This window comes from Ahaetulla prasina, chromosome 1 (assembly GCF_028640845.1).
Source record: "Ahaetulla prasina isolate Xishuangbanna chromosome 1, ASM2864084v1, whole genome shotgun sequence".
NCBI lineage: Eukaryota > Metazoa > Chordata > Lepidosauria > Squamata > Colubridae > Ahaetulla > Ahaetulla prasina.
In genome coordinates this window covers 176,843,375-176,864,257 of record NC_080539.1, presented here as the reverse complement: position 1 = coordinate 176,864,257, position 20,883 = coordinate 176,843,375, and the positions used below count along the sequence as shown (strand labels likewise).

General features: G+C 38.5%; 1 protein-coding gene across 6 annotated transcripts in view; it reads right to left on the bottom strand.

Annotated features, from left to right (window-relative positions):
* Nucleotides 1-747: 747 nt before the first annotated feature.
* Nucleotides 748-20,883, bottom strand: part of SERTAD2 (SERTA domain containing 2) — a 142,482-nt gene continuing 122,346 nt past the window's right edge. For all 6 annotated transcript variants that reach the window (XM_058182556.1, XM_058182548.1, XM_058182519.1 and 3 more), the window contains one exon: nt 748-3,404. In XM_058182556.1, the coding sequence (XP_058038539.1) occupies nt 2,441-3,400 (960 nt within the window). In that variant the 5' untranslated portion in view covers nt 3,401-3,404 and the 3' untranslated portion in view covers nt 748-2,440. The remainder of the gene's footprint in view (nt 3,405-20,883) is intronic.

Sequence of the window (20,883 nt, the reverse complement as noted above, 5' to 3'; positions counted from 1 at the left end):
TTATAACTATACTGTTATTTGAAAGAAATAAACTTTTCAAGAAAGATAGCAAAATATGATTAACGTATTAGAATTTAGTTGATAATTTGACATGGCATATTAAGTGTAGGCATGCAGCACTCTAATTACCCAGATAATTTGGACACAAATGAAAAACTCTGTGTGTATTGTATATAATAAATTACATGCATTTTAAATAAATATATATGGCCCGTTCTAAAGTGCCCGTTTATAAAGCTGCCATCTTAAAGGCAGAAAAGACCCAATTTTTAAAAATCCATGACAAGAAGTAAGCAGAACCAACTGAATATTGCCAAATTACATAAACATAATTTAAATTTTCTTAAATAAATATAAACGTTATTCCTAAAGAAGCCATATGCATATCAACAGTATAGTTTGTAACCTGCACTCAATTAAGTACCATTTAAAATTAATACGCCATAGCAATCTCGGCAACAGGCATGAAAACATTGCAAGTTTTCTTTAACACAAATGTACATCACAATGAACAGAGAGAGAAAAATTGCAACAGGTGCAGAAATGAGACGACTTAAGTGGGGAGGAAACATGCATAGGAGATTGCAGTTTCAATACATTGTCAAACAGGCCATATAAAGTATAAAGCAAGGAACAGAGTGGAATTAAGAAACCAACCCCCCAAAAGATACCAAGTGTTCAAAGCACAACTAGCTCCAGTTTTAAGAGCAATGGATACTTGAGTGAGTCCATCCAGTGCTGATTAGAGATGATTTCACTGCAGTAATACTGAAGTTAGATTTTTTTTTTTAGCACTTGCCAACAGAGTGAATAAGAATATTAATGTTCCAAGCAAAGGGCAAGAATCATCGTAAGAATGATTAGAAGAAATAAGGTACATTAGAATTATACTGTCACAGAGGCAAAAGGGCCTTTTTCTACTCCTGATCCTAAACTCAGTTTCTTGGAAGGAATCTCTACTGGTTTCAACACAACTTACTTTCAGGCTTTAAACAAAATAAAAACCCAAAACAATTAAACAAAACAATCTGCTACAGCCGCAACATGCTTCTCCTTAAAACTGGTAAGTGCCTCAATTGTGACGCTCTAAAATTAGATGCCATTCCTATGGTAATACCTCAAGACAGAGTAAAGTATACCAAAGCTCACCCATATTTCTACTGTTTGAATCTGAATGGGGCATTCTTATCAATTGTGCACTCTGTCAATTGCACTTACCAAAAAGAAAGATATTTTCAGGAACACAACTTTCTCACCAGGAAAGCTGTAAAATATGAGAAGGTTGAGCTCAACAGACTTAAGGACACTCTACTCTGTCAGACGAAGTATGGAATCTGTTTTGCAAATTTTTTAAAAAAAGCTTGGTTGGAGGAAATATATTTTTATTTCTTGATCCTTTTGGAGTGAGGGAAGGGAGAACAAGGGAGTTTCATCAGAATAAAGTTTCACAGCTATTTCTTGCCAACTGTTTGACATCAGTGTTGGAATATACATGGCTCTAAGGTTTTTGTTAATCACAGTAGTAGGCAGTAGGGAGTAAATATCTGTGAAACTTTTAAGGGAAGAGCCCTTGGTCTTTTCCTTCAAGCATGGTGTCTGGATTCAGGGAGGCCAGCTGCAGACTGATTTGATCCAAACTTCTCTTTGCACCATTATATGCATATAAAACACTACAAGTCTGTATAAAACTACAAGCAGTTCTTGTACATCAGAAGGTATATGCAGGAATGGGGTGAGCAAATCCTACCAAAATAACTATTTCCTTTTTTGTGTGTATGTGAGTACAAACAGCATTTTTGTTTTGTTTCTTTTTCTTTTTCTAAGAAAAAAACCCAATATCATAAATTGCAGAATCTATACAAAAATATAAAATAAATTTGGGTAGCAGTTTCTAAAGAGCCATGTAAATGCAACATTTAAAGAGGAATCATTAATACCTCTAAAAAGGCTGGATTGCTAAGTCAACCTAGACAGTGCTAAAATGCCAAAAAGGTACTGCAATTATCTAAATAATATTTTAACCTCTTGCAATAAAACTTATAGAAAAAATAGACAAATATGCACATGCAATTTACAGCTTTTTCCCAACATAATCCTTGTGCTTAGCTTTTACATTTTTTTTGTCAAACATATTTATGTTTTACAATATGCATTTTCTTCCTATATTAGGATTTCAGGTCTCCCTTGAGGAACCACTTTCAGAAATACATTAAAAGTGGTCATACATGAATGAAGGCACTCCAACTCTGCTTGAAGCAAAAACAAGTATGATCCTTTAAAAAAAAAGACAAGCAAAGACGCATGCACAGTGGTGTGTGTATTTGCGTGCGTGCATATATGTGTGTGTCTATGTGTTTCTTGGTAGGTTTGGAAGGAGAGAGGGCCTTGTGAAAATACTACCAAGGGTTTATACTGGTGCGTTTAAAAAGTTGCTATCGCTCTATGACCCAACAAGCACCTCCATAATGTGATCCAGTTCTGTAAGGTCCATTTTGAAAGGCTGATTGGGGGTTACTGGCTGGGTACTGTAGGGTGCCAGAGTTTTGAGGAGGTCATCTGCGGAGACAGGAGCCATTTTTGAGGCAGCCCCTGTAGAGGATGTGCAAGGGTCAAAATCATACATAGACGTATCAATGTCTGCAAAGAGAATATCATCCAGGGTCAAGTCTGTAAGAAAACCTGTAGAAGTTGTGATTTCAAAATTGCCAGGTAATGAGTCCATGAGTTTAGGCTCACTCATTCTGTTCTCCTGTATACCCTCAGGCTTTTGACTGCTGGATTCACTGGAATTCTCCTTAGAGTTATCTGGTGCAGTTGTATCTGCTGCTGCTGTAGTTACTACTGCCTCAGCGGAGGTAGGTGTTGGACAGAGCTCCTCAATTTCATCCAAGGCTGAGGAGAAGCTGTCCTTTACTGGTTGGATCGTTGGAGGTGGTAATTTTGGAGGACCATCTAGTGAGATAGTCTGGGAAGTGCAAAAAGTGTCATCCTCAAGCAGAGAGGCAGGGGTGAGGCAAGACTCCAGTGGTGTAGGGCTTGCTAAGTCAGTGGGGTGGACTGGCGGAGAGGCCAGATGGCTAAAGGCAGGCTGAGCTTCTCGAAAGTTGTCTCCAAGAGGATCTGTAGGCTGTGATGGGGTGAGGAACATAGGCCTCAAGCTGCCTTCCTGTTTGAGCTCCTCTTGGATCCGCCTCAACATGTTGTTAATTAAAACGGTCTTTTGCAGGCTCGGCTCTGTTAAGGGCCTGTGGTTATAAAGTTTCATAAGGGAAATGTTGAAGATAGTCTGGCGCTGTAAGGTGTAAGACACCTTAGATGGACCATCGGTAGGAGACACCACTTTGCCTTCCAGCCCATCTTCATGCTCATCAAACTTCCGTTTTCCTCCTTTCCCCAACATATATCTGAAAATAGAAGAAGAAAAATATTGACTAGGACAGAACAATCCATCAGTATTTTTTTTTTATAAAAAAGTTTTATTTTTACATTTATATCCAACAACTCATCCAATGTACAGTCATATACAATTAGTCGGGCTTGCCCAGTTACCACCCACTCCTTTTAACTCTCTTCCCTCTTCCACCTTCTTCTACTTTCCAAACCTTCCTCCCCTTCTCTTATCTACATCCTCTCCTCCCTCCATCCTATACCTTCCTTCTCCCTCTTCTACCCCTCTTCCTTCCTCTTCTCCCTCTTCTACCCCACTTCTCCTCTTTCCTACCTCCTACTCTCTCCTCCTTTCTCCCTCCCCACCATTCTAAAATGGTAGCTGGGCAGACCCGACCCTACATTAATTATATTTATACATCTTCAATAATCCCTGTACATTAACCATCACTCCATCCTCTACCCTCAACTCCCACAATTCCCCTCCCCCTTCCCTCCACCCCCCACCCCCGACTTCCCAGAACAAAATGCAGGGTATCAAAGCTAACAATCATAATCCAAAATAAATCTTAAATTATAATCTCTGGTCACTCCACACATAATCACACTCTCAACAATCCATCAATATTGTAGCCACTCTAAGTTCAGTCTATTCCAACCTGAAGCCCTTTAGATGTCCCAACATATTGGAAAGAGCCAGATAGAGGAAGCTGGCTCACAATCATTTTAAGAAGACACAAAAAAAACCAAACCCAAGTATTGTCAATCTATTTATCTTGCCTTCAAAAAAAGTCATCCAACTATTTAATCAACCTGTCAATTGCAACCAAATGGTGAACTGGAAACTGAACTAAGACTGTAATCTCAGAAAAATTGGTTGATGATAGCGACAGATGCAAAAGCATCACAGTAAGTAATTAACAGAGTGACAGTAATCCTGCACACTGTTTCCTCAGACCAGTCGTAAGACTTTATATTCCAATTCACCAGGGATACAAAGAGCAGGATGTGAATCCAAAAGATTCTTATTCTAACTCATAGCACATTAAAAAAAAGGATCACGTGGCCAGGCATGGGTAAATCACCACTGCATTTCAGATCCCTTTGCCACCAAACAATTTAACAAAAGCAGTAGATCTTTTTCCTGAAAGCCTGCCAAACAGGAAGAAATAGAAATATATGAGAGGTATGTAAGAGAAGAAGGTGTAAATGAGATGTCAAAGAAAAACAAAATGTATAAATGCTTTTTTTGTGCCGGGGGGAGGGGCTTTAATATAAAGATTCATTATTTTTTTATTTAGATTACAGTCTATACCTGGCTTTTGAAAGCTATATTGAAGACTGCACTTCAAAACCACGGATAGGGCCATGGCAAAAAATAGATTTGGTTTCCTATGAAGATTACTTCCTAACCCAGTTAATAATTGTTCTCTTTAAAGTAAATAATATTGAACATTAAAACATTCATTTAGCAACACGTTTTGAAGGTGACAATCAATATTTTCAAGGGCTACTTATAGCTTTAGGGCTCCTTCTCTACCATTTGCTTTAGCTTCTCCTTCCTTAGTACTATATCCTCCCTCTCCCCAATAAGTTTTTTTTATTTATTTACATTTATATCCCGCCCTTCTCTGAAGACTCAGGGCGGCTTACAGTGTATAAGGCAATAGTCTCATTCTATTTGTATATTTACAAAGTCAACTTACCTCAAGTTACCTCAAAGGAATAGAAAAGACACACCCGTCCATCTAGGAATTCCCTAAGTATAATAGCAATAGACTTACATACCGCTTCACAGTGCTTTATAGCCCTCTCTAATCAGTTTACAGAGTCAGCATATTGCTCCCAACAATCTGGGTCCTCATTTTACCAACCTCAGAAGGATGGAAGGCTGAGTTAGCCTTGAGCTGTGGGGACTGAACTCCTGGCAGTGAATTAGCCGGCTATACTGCATTTTAATCACTGTGCCACTACGGCTCTAATACAATGGCACTCCAAATATTGTATCAGTTAGTGATGTGATGTATTAATAAATAATTGCTAATTATAAACCATACTCCTGTGACCCTCGCAAGAGCAGAAATGCTCAAGAAGTCAAATCCTCAAATGCAAATGAAATGTGAGTCCATTTGAATTGGTGGTTTTCTTGAATGTCACACGAGAGCAAGAGCAGGAAATGCCTTTCACATTATGGCCACATGTCAGAGCCAGCTACAGTGTGAATGTAAAATAGCCCTGAAGGTTCCAGGCCTGGCCCGTTCTGTATTCCTCCCATCAGTTTTTAACAAATTGCTCGTATAAAGCGAAGGAATTTTCCAGCTCTGAGAGTTACAGAGAGAATGCTGGACTGAACCTGGTTTCTATTAAGACAGCTGGAGTTTTTCTGTGATGATTATGGAATGGGGTTTCTGTTTCTAGCCTGGTTCTGCTAAAACTGCGTATCACTGTCCCATGATATCGAAAGACTCCCTATGCCCCTCCCTGGCCCATGACTTAGGAAGTGAAATACTGGGGAAACTGGCAAGGAAGCCCTCTGAAACAACAGGACACCAAAAAGAATCCATGTGAACACCTATCACTGAATTAATTCTAAATATCAGTGAACATGCCGGTTATAATACTAGGAGTTATTTGGGGATTTTAGGTTCTTCATGTTCTTTTGTATATAGTCCACAAAAGGAGGACTATGTTGCAGCCTCTTAAAAATTTACAGGGGAAAGAAGCAGGTTCCTCTATCTGCTTTGTACCATAACACCCATAACCAGCAGGTGTTTAATAGTAGGTTTATAACAGATACACATAGGTGGCTCAATGGCTAAGACACTGAGCTTGTCGATCAGAAAGGTCAGCAGTTCGAATCCCTAGTACAGATCTCCTGCGTGAGCAGGGGGTCGGACTAGATGATCTCCAAGGTCACTTCCAACTCTGCTACTGTTACTTAAATGTCTAACAACTTTAAAAGCTCCTTGGTGCTCTCTGAGTTTGGTTGCTTTTCATCACCCAGCTAGGTAACATTTCAGTGCTAGAACTGGGGCTAACACCACAGAACTAATGAAAGAATCCATAGCAGCAGTATCAATGCAACTATCCAACCTAATCAAATAAGTAAGATCTGAACACCCAGAATGATGGACCTTCCCATCCTCTGATTCACTATCTAATTTCTGTTTGATATGCAGATATATCAATAAATCAGAGGAACACCTACAAGATCACCACTCTTAGGACACATAGCAGAGATATGCAGCAGTCTTTAAAACTATAATACTCCCACGCATACAATCTTATGTTTGGATCCAGTATGTATATGACACTTTTGTCGCAATAAAAACGGAATTAGAAAAGATACGTGAACAATCAACATGTTCAAAGGAATAAAATTCACACGGGCAGAAGAAAACACCACCACCACACTATCCTTCCTGGATATCCTCATCAGCAGAAGAAATGGTGGCAAATTAGAAACACAAGTCTTATCATAAAACCACCCACACTAGCCAAGTGATCCACCTCAAAAATGCTATCAGTGACAACGTTACCTAGCCAGATAATGAACACCTGCATGGAAACAATCAAGCTCAGAAAACCTCAAGGACTTCACAGTTCAACCCTGTGCTACAGACATTCTTTTTCATTGGAACTTAAAAGGTATATATAACATGCATGATTCTGAATTACTTGCCTACCCGCCTAGCTGAACCCTGAGTTGCTTTCCCATCTCAAATACAGCTGCCTACTTCATATGTAGTGGAATGTTTCTTAAGCTCCAATTATCACAGCTAGAACCCCTGGGCTGTGAAGTTTTTTTTAAAAAAAAACTATCACAATTGAATAAGGTACCTCAACCTTGGAACTGCAGCTGTAAAAGTTCTCTCTGGAATTATTCCAAAGTAGAAAATACAAGCACGCACAAAGCATTCCTTCAACTGCACACACCCGCACGTAGAATAGAAATGAAAATAATTATGAAAATGCTAACCTGATAGCATATATAAGAAATACAAAACGTATATTGCAAGTAGAGGGAAAAATAACAAGGATGTTAACTATAATATTTTTAGACTGACTTATTTACTTTGTTGAGAACTATCTATAGGCTTCTTTTCGATTAAAAGCTTTTTTCGATTAAAAACTCTTCACAAGGCAATTTATAAATTAAACGCGCAAAAAGCTGAGTCAATGCAATTGAAACAACAAATGAAAAATAACATCCATTCCATCCCAATTTCAAATATCTGGGGCCAACACATACAGAAACTTTAGAGCCGTGATGGCGAACCTATGGCACACGTGCCACAGGTGGCACATGGAGCCATATCTGTGGGCACATGAGCATTGCCCTAGCTCAGCTCCAGCTGATTTTCAGCCTTCTGGAAACGGGCTGTTTCTGGCCTCTGGAGGGCCTTGGGCTGGGGGGCAGGCCATTTTCATCCTCCCCAGGCTCCTAGAAAGCCTCTGGAGCTTGGAGGGGGTAAAAAACGGGCCTACTGGGTCCACCAGAAGTCGGCAAACGGGCCGTTTCCAGGGGGATGGGGAAGGCCATTTTTGCCCTCCCCAGGCTCCAAGAAAGCCCCTGGAGCTTGGGGAGAGCGAAAAATGGGCCTATTGGCCCACTGTGCCATCGCGTGCCAAAAGTGGGGGAGTACGAGGGGGGGTTGTGCGCATTGAATTATGGGTGTTTGCATGTGTGTGCGCAACCCCCCGTGGTCTTGGCACACGACAGCAAAAAGGTTAGCCATCACTGCTCTAGAGGTAGAACAGATTTTACTGCTCTTATGGAATATGAAAAAAAAACTTCTCAAGATATCTATTTCTATCTTTTAAGCAAATTTATATAGCATAATATTCCTACAATCTTGTTAATATTTCTAGAAATCAAAAATAGTGCCAGTTATAGATTTGGCCTTCTTTCCACATGCTCCAGTCGCTCAGTAGAGTAGTAACAAGCTTCACAAGGTAAAGAACCAAGAATCTACTTTATAAACCTAAAGTATTTTAGACTAGGACAGCATTAAAACACGACAGTACTAACTTTTATATATTAGAAACATTTTTAAAAAAAAAAAAAGGTAACAGGGTCCCCAGAGGTTTTACCCTGCTAGTCATGACTGACTTTAAGGGGCAGTGCTCATCTTCATTTCTTAAGCCAAAGAGCCAGCAGTCATGTGGCCAGTGGGACATCATGTTGCAGCACAGACCATATAGAAAAACACAGAACGCTATATGTTTTTATTAGAAATAATATTCCAATTTTATTCTGGGGCTGGATGTGCTCTAAATAGTTCAGGGTGGGATGATTGAATTTCTGACATTCTATTCTACACAGAACTTGACTCACTGTAAAAAAAACTTTTGCTTCTTTTTTAATTAAATGAGGGGAAAGGGTTGTGTGTATTATTTTACAGAGCCTTGGATATGGGGTGGAGGTGAGCAGTTATCTTAGTGACTGGAAAGACCGAAGTGGTGAGAGTGAACACTGAATGGCTTGCAATGGGTAGATTAGATTAGATTAGGCTGAAAAATGATGGACTAAAGGGCCTGTCTCCAAACTTGAGAGTTGTAAGCAGATGGATGGTATCACACTGATCATGTTTTCACTATATGAGATAGTGAGAATATTTAGGCTGAAGCTGGAAGGATTTCCTGACAGAATAGTCAGGCGTTGTGGCTGAGCATACTTTACCTTAGTTCAATCAATTCACAAGGTTGTTTCTGCAATGAAAAACTGGGGAGGGAAGGAAGGGTTCTTGATCACTCAGAAGAAAATTGGGAAAAACCTAAGAAGCAACTGCAATATCTGATGGACTTGAAAAACATCATAGCTCTCCTGCAGAAAGTTGTGTAAATATATGAGGGTATAATAAATAAGGAGCCAGTGTGTATTTAGCATAGTGGCACAGAAAAACTTTTTGAGTTCCATAAATCCCTGCTACTTACCCAAAACTTAATCAAATTTTTATTTAGGTCACAGAATGAACCGCAATTTCAATAACAATAATAAATACTTGTTATGCTCCAAATGATGCTTTCCTTCTGTTTCCCAAGTATTCAGCTACTGCTTCCTTTGTTTGTTTCCTGAATGTTCAATATCAGGAACATGCTTTAAAGCTCGAGCTGTTTTGCCACTAGCTTTTTGCAAAGACTGAATTCATTTCTGAAGAAAAAATAAAATGAAGTTGTCTTCCCTTATGCATTAGAAATGCTATTTATTATGAGTAAATAGAGTCAGTAAAGCTAAGATGCGGGACCCACAATCAAAATCCACTTGAGCCAGAGAAGAAATGTTGTATAAAATAAGGGCACTTTTTTGTTTTTAAAAGAGGACAAGGGTTTTCTTATAATTTAATCTCTGACTCTTCAAAGGGTCATAGTTAGTCAGGATGCCATAAAAATAACAGTAAGATTTTAAAAACGGACTCAGCAACTAGCAAAAACAATTGATGTGGAATTTGGTAAACTGACAGACTGTCAGACTAAAAATGTTTTTCATCAACTAGTAAAACACGGAGGAGGAACAACTCAACCTCATGGGACAATTAATTATGTAATGCAGTCATGACCACTGAGATGGTCCTTCTTTTATCCCTGTGGAAAATCTGGTTCTGGGGGGCATTTATGGGCTTAATTGTTGTTTATCTGTAAGGATTTTCTCCTGCCCTCCCCTGAGGCTTCTCAGTGAGGCAGAGCCACATCTGACAATTATGGTGTAGAATTTGGACCACATATCAACCATCTGAGGAGAGATGATACAGGAGGAGAAGACATCTATTTTCCTACTTAAAATGTACAAAAAAGATCCGATTCCAATGTCTGTTCCCCTAATATCCAAGGATAGTTTTTGGGGAAAGAAATCAATAGCAAGATAGAGAAGACATGAGGGGTGGGGAGTAGAGCCTGAAAAATAGCCTGTGAGGGAGGACAAGAGCTTGTCACTCTATGGGCTCAGAAGACCATGAGAACCAGTATAGCATAGTGCTCAATGATTAATAGGTAAGAGTCCTGAGGAGGCAACTCAAGGAAACTTTCAGTGAGACAGTCATAAAAAGGAGGCACAATTTATTTGGGGAGAGGGAAAACAATGTTGTGTGTTGCATCTAAACTTTGGCTAAAGTATGTATAGGTCAGAAAGTAAAAATGCAGCTGTGGTGCAAGATTCTATACAGAATTGGGAGAGAAACCTGAATAGATCTTTCTGGCACATTACCTACAACCAACTTCACTCTTTGTGGACATCACATGAGGTTCCTATGTATGCGTCTTTTTGTCTTTTATGTCAGTATCTAAGCAAAAGTACACAAAGATCACATGGCTTTACTTACTTCATTAAATGTCAGTAATTCCAAAATTGAATTAAGGAATTTTAATCCCTGAATATGCCAACCTATTCCTATATATGCTAATGTACTACCTGAGGAGGGAAGTGGGTTTATTCTCAATTCTTGTTGGTTTATTTAGTCTTTCCCGAGGCAGAAACATGGAGAGAAAAAATACTCAGATATAAAGGCAGATGTTTTAAATAAAGGAATAACATCTTTGGAAGATACATATGTAGATAAGAACACTGTATCAAAAATACTATAAAGTCTTCTGTTGTGACACCTTGAACTAAAGATATACATACATATTTATAATGGCATATATGCCACTTCATGGAGTTGACTGGCTTATATACAGTTCCTTGGTCAGGAAAGTCAAGAGAGGAAAGTTCAGACTACAGCAACTACATCATAATTAATAACTTTATGAAAAATCATTACTGTGGCCTTTTATTCTTAGAAGAGCATATATATATATCCTTAAGTATTTTCTAATTAGGAGAAACAAAGGCTACTGTGGCACCCGAACAACCAACAAATTTATTATGCCATACAGCAGTGGGCTCATGTCCACTGCTTTAGATGCAATTAGTAGACTGCTTTTCAAATTCTACTACAATTAATTCACAAAACAGCAAAAACTATAAATCTTCAGACAAATTGTCTGCAGGAAGGAAAAGGTTGCTGTGGTCTATATTAAGAATAAGAAAACTGCAACACTATTAGGTTTACTGATTTCATGAGAACATATTTATCACATGCATAATTAGAATGAGGTTTACATCTTTCCCATTTAGCAAAAAAGAAGGAATCTGGAGGATTAATGCAAAAACAATCTGAAAACTGCTTTTAGCCAATGATGTCATGGAATGTGCCTTTAAAAAAAAACAACCCTCACTTCTTTCCTGCCTTTATGGTGAATCAAAATGTGGCAGATTTAACAGTGGCCTCTAATGTATGATTTATTCCTTCCTTCCTTGTTCTAATAGCAAGTGATGCTCCCTTCCCCCAATGGCACACTTCTTCCTTTGGCTTCAAATGGGTGTACTGACAGCAAAAAACACAAAACACACAGATGCTAAGAAACGATCCTGATCCTTGTTATTTTGTATTGGGGTGAAAACTGGGTATGCTGGGAGAAAATTTTTAAAACATTCTGATGTGAAATTTAAATGCTTGACGACAACAATAACAACAACAACTTGCATTTCTTGACATGGTACAGAACAAACATTACACCACCACATAATATTGGGAGCGACACTGAATATATATTCTGATGGAAGGTTAAGGGAGTGACTTCTCACTCCCACATTCTCTCACAAAAAAAGTCACCTTTGAAATGGTGGGGACCACCAGCTTTTCTTACAGAATCTCCTCATAAAACAGCCGCAAATTCCCATGAAGCATTTTCAAGAGCCGCAGCATTGATCAGTTGGATAGACTGGAGGCAGTTTTCTGGGAGTTCACCTTAACTATTGCTCTGATTTTTCATATTTAATAGATTATGTAGAGATTGTTTCATCATTAGAGAAACAAATGCTTTACAAAACTAAACAATTTCTACATAGCCATTGAAGTAGATACACTAATGCAGAAGTGTCAAACTCAAGGCCTGGGGGCCGGATCCAGCCCGTGGAGTGCTTAGATCTGGCCCACAAGGCCGCCTGGAAACAGCAAAGGACCAGTTCTACCAGTGGCCCTCCGTTTTCACAAGCAGAGAGTTACAGGAGGCCATCGCAGCTGAAAATGGAGCTCGGGAGCTCGTTTTTGCTGGCCACCACAGGCACCAACACGAATGACGTTGACCTGGACATGCCCACCCTGGCCCCCCAAGGTCAAACACAACCTTGGATGCAGCTCTCAATGAAATTGAGTTTGATACCCCTACCCTAACGCCACATGAACAGGCATCCAATGCAGGTAGCTTTATAATGGCAGCTTCGCCCTAATTTTTAATTGAACTGTTTTTAAATAGGACATAAAAAGTGCAGTACTCAGTAATTATTATATTCTTCCTCCTCCCTCCCTCCCTTCGTTTCTCTTGGAAGTTTTGGTGTAAGGGAATCATGTACTTCTAATTTACAAGTCTGTTTGCTTTCAACTATTTTTTATTAGAATAAAAAGATACCCTGATGAAAATTATTCCTTGATCACAACTGAGACAAAATAGAATAAGAAAGTGCTATGCTTCCTAACATATAGACAATTACAATAACTGCAACTTCAAATGTCGCTTATAGAATTATATAGAAATAAGATATGGAGGTATCCAGAAAACACACTGAACAGGGAAATCTTAATTAATACTCCTCTGAATTGTCCCCTCTGTAAAAGGCCCTTTTGGGAAATTAGTCAAAGCATGTCTAATTATCTTTTAGCCAAATATTCCTTTAAATTCCTTTTCAATGGCAGGTATCCAAAGAACTTCTTCAAATCTCAAAACTTTTGGCCTATCTTAAGGGATTTCTCAACTTCTTTTTTCTTTGAACAGCAGAACTTCTGTTTCCTATCCTGTAATCGTATCCTGATTTTAAAAGCTGTCACTCCATTTAAGTTTATTAAAAATTCTTTCATCTAAGTTTGTGTTATTCCTATTGTCACACAGGGCAACTGTTCCTTCCTCTCTCTGTGGCATGTCTCTAGAGCTACTACTACTGTCAATGTACAGTAGTTTTCTTGGCAAGAAAATGTGTTTTTTTTTTTAAACAAAAAACTTCCCAGTATATATTCCTGGAATTCTGGTAGTCTCCTATTCAAGAACTAGCCAGGTCTGATCCTCATTAGATTCCAAGCCCAGATGAGATTGTCAGGTGCAGCCAGCTGCTGAGATCCCTTCCAAATATTACAGTTAATTTGAGGTACACTTAGGGGGCGGTGAAAGAAGAAAATGAAGAAGGAATCTGAGAAGTACTGAAGCAGAACCACTACAAACTTTAAATAAAATTTGCTAAAAATAAAGAAAAAATGAGCTAGTCTTGAGTAAAGTCATAGTACATTTATAATAAAGGAGTGTACTGTAGAAAAAGAAATGCAGCATAATCTCATGATGCTCCAAAATTATTTATGGAGGAAAAAGTAAATATTGATAAATACTGAACTGTATGAAAAGCTGATTTTTAACATGTTAGACAGAAACGTTTATACCAAGAAGATATTTTTTTTTTTAAAAATGTTTCTTTTGCAGTGAAGAAAAATTCAGAATAGGTGGTCCATTTGTGAACAAAATTGCTCAAGAAATTCCCTATTAATTCAAGATCTTGACAGAGAAGAATAGGATCGAAAAGCAACAACCCTTCGCACAATTAAATACATTTTTGTCTTATTCCAGTTGGAATGGAGGGTACCCTCGACCATCAAATGCCAGCAAGAAATATTTCACAGAGGAAGAGCAAAAGATGCAGTTAATGGCCTGACTTTCCCAGCAAGCTAAGTCATAATTTAGCAACTCTGAGGAAGCAACGGAGCTGGGTTACTTCCTTACTTTACATTCAGATATGGCATGGGGGGAGCAATGATTCAACCTGCTGAAGGACCTTATCAGGTACAGCAAAATATTAAATTGTGCTAAGGATTTCTCAAATTTTAATGTAAAGAAGTCGCAAGCAAAATATTTGTAGACTCTGCATTTTGGGGAATTTAAAGTAAAATATAAAGTGATCCATCCTACCTGAGCCACATGGCCCAGAATTCAATTCCGATGTCTCCAGCAAGGAGAAGCTGAATATTTTGCAGGGTTTCTTTTTTTAACGCCCAGCCTTTATACCTATGAGGCCATATGAACGGCTTTCTGTGATTCATTCATCACATTCCTGCCATCTTCTCCTTGACTGGCTGAGCAGGAACGGGCAAAAACATTTTTCAACCTTTCTTGACTTCCTGCTTCTTTTTTACTGTAGCATTTCTGCAGGACTGTTTTTCCTTTCCAACTCAACATTTTTCCTCTGGATTTGCCCTCTGAAAAACAATAAACTAACAGGTGACTGGGCTGCTGTCTCTGGTTTCTGTTTCTATTTCTCAGAAAAGAGAAAGCAATTTTACACCAAGTACTTCCTCCACCTTTTCTGCCCTTGTTGCAAGGCTGGTGGGCCAGTTTTGTCTTTAGTGAACCAGGGAAAACAAGTTATTACAGTGCCAGGTAGCTTGATTTCTGATCCTAAGCACATTCACAAGACACCCAAGCCAGTTTGGGTGGCGTTTTTTTTTTTAATTTGATGGGAGTTTCACGTCTAACATTGGGTCAATTTCAATTAAACAGCCCAGTTTTTCTATCTTGAATGATTTTTTTCTAATGTGCTAGTTTTCCTAGCTTGATTTTATGTGTTTCCCACATTATTTGGAAGTAATTCCAGAAAACATTATATTGATGAATTTATCCCATTAAAGTTCCATACAGTTAAGGATACAAAACCACCCTATCAAGTTTGGCAAAGAGATTATGAAAATGCACAATGTTCATTAAAATGCTTAATATATGTCAACAGTAGTCAGATTAAATTCTCAGGTATAATTTTTCACTATTAAAAAAAAAAAAGACAGAAATCCACTTAGGAGGAAAAAAAAGAGAGAAATATCTTAAAGTGGGCCTTTATGGAACCTATAGTTTAGAATGGTGGTAGTCAACCTGGTCCCTACCACCCACTAGTGGGCGTTCCAGCTTTCATGGTGGGCGGTAGAGGTTTTGTCCGATACTGAAGCACTTTCCTTTTTAAAATTTAATTGACTGTTTAAAAAATTTTCATAGCATTATTTGAAAACATTTTCATTAGGTTTTAATAAAATTCCCCGTGACAATTTAAATTTCTGAAAATATACTATTTGTATCACCCGAGCATAAGTTTAGTTAACGTTACCTAAGTGAAACTAAATGGCACTATAGTGAGACCGCAAACAAAAGAGCCTCGTCCCAGAATAGCTCGCACATCTCCCCCCACACCACCCAGACAAGCAGAGCTGGTAGCCGGCGCCCCACCCCCAAACCCAATCCACGATGCACAAGAGGCATGTGCAGACGACGATACACTGTATAAATCACCATTACTGTGGAACCGGTGGGTGGTTAGAAAATTTTACTACTAACAGAGATAAAAAAGTGGGCGGTAGATATAAAAAGGCTGACTACCCCTGGTTTAGAAGCAACAACTTGTCCCATTATTTCTTGACTGATATCTTCAGATATTTGAATAAAAAGGACAGTGCAAATAGTTACATCAAAAATGACGGTCCTAGTTCTAATGAAAAAAATATAGCAATTTTAAATTTCTATAAACAAAGCAATTAAATCTCAGTCAAAACACCAAAGCATACCTATTCAGTTTGCAATATACCTTGAGGGCACTAGCTGAAGTAGACTTTAGTTTGCGGCCAACTCGGAACAAGGGCAATAAATAATAAAATAAGTGTTAAAATCAGTATTTATGCCCTCAAAACACTTCATTTACAGTCTTTATATATCTATGTAGAAATAAATCCCATTAAATTAAATGGGACCTAAACTGGGGTAAGTGAATATAGGACTGTAAACAGAAATACTGCCTCATTTTAATCATCACTGGAAACAGGTATTAGAACTCAAAAAGATGTAAAAGGGGAAAGAAACACAGAAAAGTTCACATGATTAAAAAGCTGGAGGAGCTCCCTTATAAAAGAAGCACTACAGTATCCTGGATTTCTTTTTCTTTTTAAAGGAAAGAGTCGTGTTAGAAAACAGGAAACAAGTTGGAGGTACATAAAATCATGAACAGTAAATAAACTAAACAAAAAGAGAGCTTTCTCTTTCTCTCAATGTAAGAATGTAATGGTATGTGAAGAAAGACCTTGAGAAACAGGGCAAAGAGATACTGCCCGGAGAAAGGTCAGATAAAGGAGCGCATAGCCTGCAGTTGCATAATGGGCAGAGAAAGAGGCTCAGACGGGACCTTCTCAGCTGTCAAGGAACCTGAATACAAGATCTGCACTTTCAGACTTGCAAGGTTCTATTAATGTAGAGCCTTGAAATAAAGTAGAATTAGTTCATCCAAATCATATTTTCTATCTGGCATACCTGGGGAATTTAGGTCATCTCTTAAAACTGACTGTGGGGAGATTCAGGCTGAGAAAGCGCAACATCTCTCTCTCTTTCTCATCTATCATATTTTTATCCTGCCCTTATTACTTTATAAGTAACTCAAGGTGGCAAACATCTTTCCTGCTACTATTTTCCCCACAACAGCCTTGTGAGGAGGGGTGGGTTGAGAGAGATTAACTGGTCCAAAGTACCTCTTTAGATAGCTTTGAAAGGGGACAGAACAAATTCATGGAGGTAGGGCTATCAGTGATTCCTATTCTTGCTGGTTCTGGAATCGCAGGCGGAATGCCTTGAACACCAGCAACTAAAGAGCAAAAACGGGGGAGAACACAGGTAGTTATTGACTTACAACCATTCGCTTAGTGACCGTCTGAAGTTACAATGGCACTGAGAAAAGTGACTCATGACCATTTTTCACATTTACGGCTGTTGCAGCATACCCATGGTCACATGACTGGCAAGTGGTTCATATTTATGACAGCAGCACTGATCCGGGATCACGTGATCACCTTTTGCAAACTTCTCTGACAAGCAAAATCACTTACCAACCATGCTACTAAATTAACAACTGCAGTGATTCGCTTAACAACTGTGGCAAGAAAAGTCGTAAAATGGGGCAAACTTCACTCTTGCTTGCCAACAGAAGAACACAGTTCTTAAGCAAATCTGCTTTCTCGACTTTGCTTGTTAGCAGGTTGTAAAAGGTGATCACATGACCCTGGGACACTGCAACCATCATAAATACGAGTCAGTTCCCAAGTGTCTGAATTTTGATCCCGTGACCATGGGGATGCTGCAATGTATGTAAGTGTGAAAACTTTTCATATCCATGTAACTTTGAATGGTCACTAAATGACCTGTTGTAAGTCAAGGACTATCTGTACTTCCTAAAATGGACCTAACTACGAGAACTGGCTGGTACCAGCTGAAAATGTATGGCCCCTTTATTTGTGTTTGCGAAAAGCAGTTCTAGAATTCATCTAAACTGTCCTAAAAGCTGGGAGATAGAAAACTATTCTCTCAAAGAAAGCAAAGAGTATTATGCCAGTTCCAATCCCCCACCTAACTAAAGAGGGTTTGGGGGACAGTGAGTTAACTAGATAATAGTGAAGTAATAGACAAGCTCCAGTAGAAAGATTAATTCTATTCAAATAAGAGGCAGCAAGACAATTGAGGAATTAAAAAAACCAGCAGCAATAAAATAAATAGAAGCAATATCCCTGCCCAGGCAGTGAAAGTTGGAGTAAACGTATGTTTTTGCTTCATTTCTTATTATTAAAAGTTATAAGGTTAAGCTCACAAACAATATTTATTTTGTGGATTGCACTAACAATAAACTGAATCTGTTAGTACAAAGGGCTTCACAGAAAGCTGGCATGTTAACAGCTTACTACAGAGGTCTGCAAACTTGGCTCTTTTAAGACTTGTGGATTTCAACTCCCAGAATTCAACACTGGCTGTTAAAGTCCAAAAGTCTTAAAAGAGCCAAGTTTGCAGACCCCTGGCTTACTACTATAGTCTGCTGCACCTAAACCTGTGATCAAAAATTTGAAGTGCTGCAAAAAACAAAACACAAATCTGGGAGCTCCACCTTTGCAAGGCCCTTAGCTGTACCAGTACAAAACTCCATCAGTGCACTGTCTTACCAGTTGGGTTTGCCAAGTTTTTTGCTAAAGCCATTCTTCTCTATTCCTACGACTAGCCCTGAAATTTCTATTTGCTTTAAGCTGTATCGTACAGAGACCACAATGAGAATGAATTTCCAAATGCATACTCTGCAACATTTAACATATCTGACCATGTGAAGATTTCTCCCCAATGAATATTTATTCCTGGATATGCCTTCTCAGTAGCAGTCTCAGAGGACATGATTACTAATCTTGAGATGACAGTGAAGTGAGTCAGAAACCCACTATTTGCCAGACATAGTTGCCATCTGAGGACAAAATAAACAGAAAAGAGAGTTATCTGTAGACTTTCAGGCAGGAAACACATTTGCCAGCAGAACGTGGAACAGGTTCCATTTTTGCTCCGTGAAGTATGCAGAGGAATTGTACTACTGTTCCCAAATGTAGCCCTTTATATGGAAGCAGAGTCACTCAAGGTAAAGACCAGAGTATGATTAATACTTTCAATTTATGGCTGAAGATGACTTTCCACTATTTCCAACTGTTTTACAGCTACTTGGAAATATGAAATCAAAGAGGTCAAAAGCAGCAATGCTAAATCAGTGTTTTGCTGTAGTTATGGACTGGCTATAGAGAAGTAACCTCGAGTTGGAACTATATATTTACTTTTTATGTTGCCATGGGGTGAGTTATCATTAGTCTGTTGATGATACCCAATTATACATTTCTGCCCCTGGCAAATTAAGTGATGTTATGGATGTCTTTCCCCAATGCCTGGTGGCCATGAGGGTCTGGATGGGAAGGAACAAGCTCCTGTTGAACTGTGAGAAGAGTAAGTGGTTTTCCCAGCTTTATCAGTTCTTGGATTATTCCATTGTTGGTGCTGGATGGTGTTGCAACGTTCCAGGCAGACTCAGTGTACAATCTGGAGATCCTCTGGATTCACAATTCCTGCTTGAAGAGCAGGTGGCGGTCATGGCTAGGAAAGTCTTTGCATCTCCCAATGGTTGGAGATACAATTGTCTAATGGCCTGGAGCAATACTATTCTCCTGCACTAGACTATATAAGGTTCTTGACTCACTCTTCCCATGGAAGCCTACGTTGCTTTTATGACTTAGAGCAGTGGTCATCAACTGGTGGTCCATGGACCACGGGTGGTCTGCGAGAAAACTTTAGTGGTCCACAGAAAAATTATTTTCATTTTTTAGTGTACTAAATACTATTTATATTTTTAAAAAATTAATATTAATGGTCCGTGGGATTTAAAATTATGAATTTAGTGGTCCCTGAGGTCCGAAAGGTTGGTGACCCCTGGCATAGAGGATCATTGGTTCTATATCTAATGAAGATGTTGGCTACTTCCCTACACAAAACATCCCAGAAAGAAATAGTCTTTTGTCTAAGTTTTTCATATTCTAATAATATGCAAGTTGTAAATTGCAATTATGGTAACTGCTATATTGATATACCAATTCATATTATGCCAATAGTTCAACGAGACTACTCACCAAAGATGTCCATGGTGTACGTTGTCCCATAAAGTTGAGATAGGGACTGCAACTATGTGATTAAAGTCCTATCCCCCTTTTACATGCATCATATTTGTAACACATGTAAAAAGGGCCTAGTTAACATGCAATCACTATCTTCATTTTTTTTACCATCCAGAGATCATATAGAGGACTCTTCTTTAGTGGACCAATAACCTGGACACTCTTTAGTGGCTCCATAACCTAAAGTTGTTACTAAAATTACCCCTTCAGCCATGATACCTTTTTCTTAAAAAAAAAATCATTCCATTTATACTCACTTTTATGTCATTGCATCAGAAGTTTAAAATTGCTCTAGATTTCTTCATCTTTTTCTGGACTTGTATTGCTTTTTTTTATGCTGCTCACATTTCAATTTATTAGATCGTTGGTTTTTAAAAGCTGCCCTGACAACTTGATAGGAGTATAGAGTAGGAAAAAATAATACAGTCCAGAAACATGAAAATAACATCTGTATCTTGACCACAGGTGCATATACAGTACTTCAATAAAGTTTCAGCGCTATGTAAATAGAAGGATATTTGACACAAAGGTTGTTACTTTTTGCAACAGTCAAAAAGTCCATAGATTTAAAGGTGTTCAGGGGCTGCTGAGGTTATCATTAGGCAATCAATCATATAAAACTTCCCTATATATGAACTACTGAATATATGTTCAAATTAGACGTTTTAATGTCTTTTAGTGTGTCAAATATTTAATTTTCTACATAATCCCCTCTCAAGAACTGTGAGAAACTGCATTATTTATCAAGCTTATGTTTTTTTTCTGAATGACAAAATGAGCCCCTTTTCAGTTTAGCAAAATAGCTAAACTGAGAGGCAGGGAGCCAAAGCTTGCAGAATTTCCTTTATACAAAGGATCCTCACTACAAAGATTCTGATACTGCCAAAAACTACCCATTGGAGAATCTGCTGCTTTATATTTTTAAAACAAG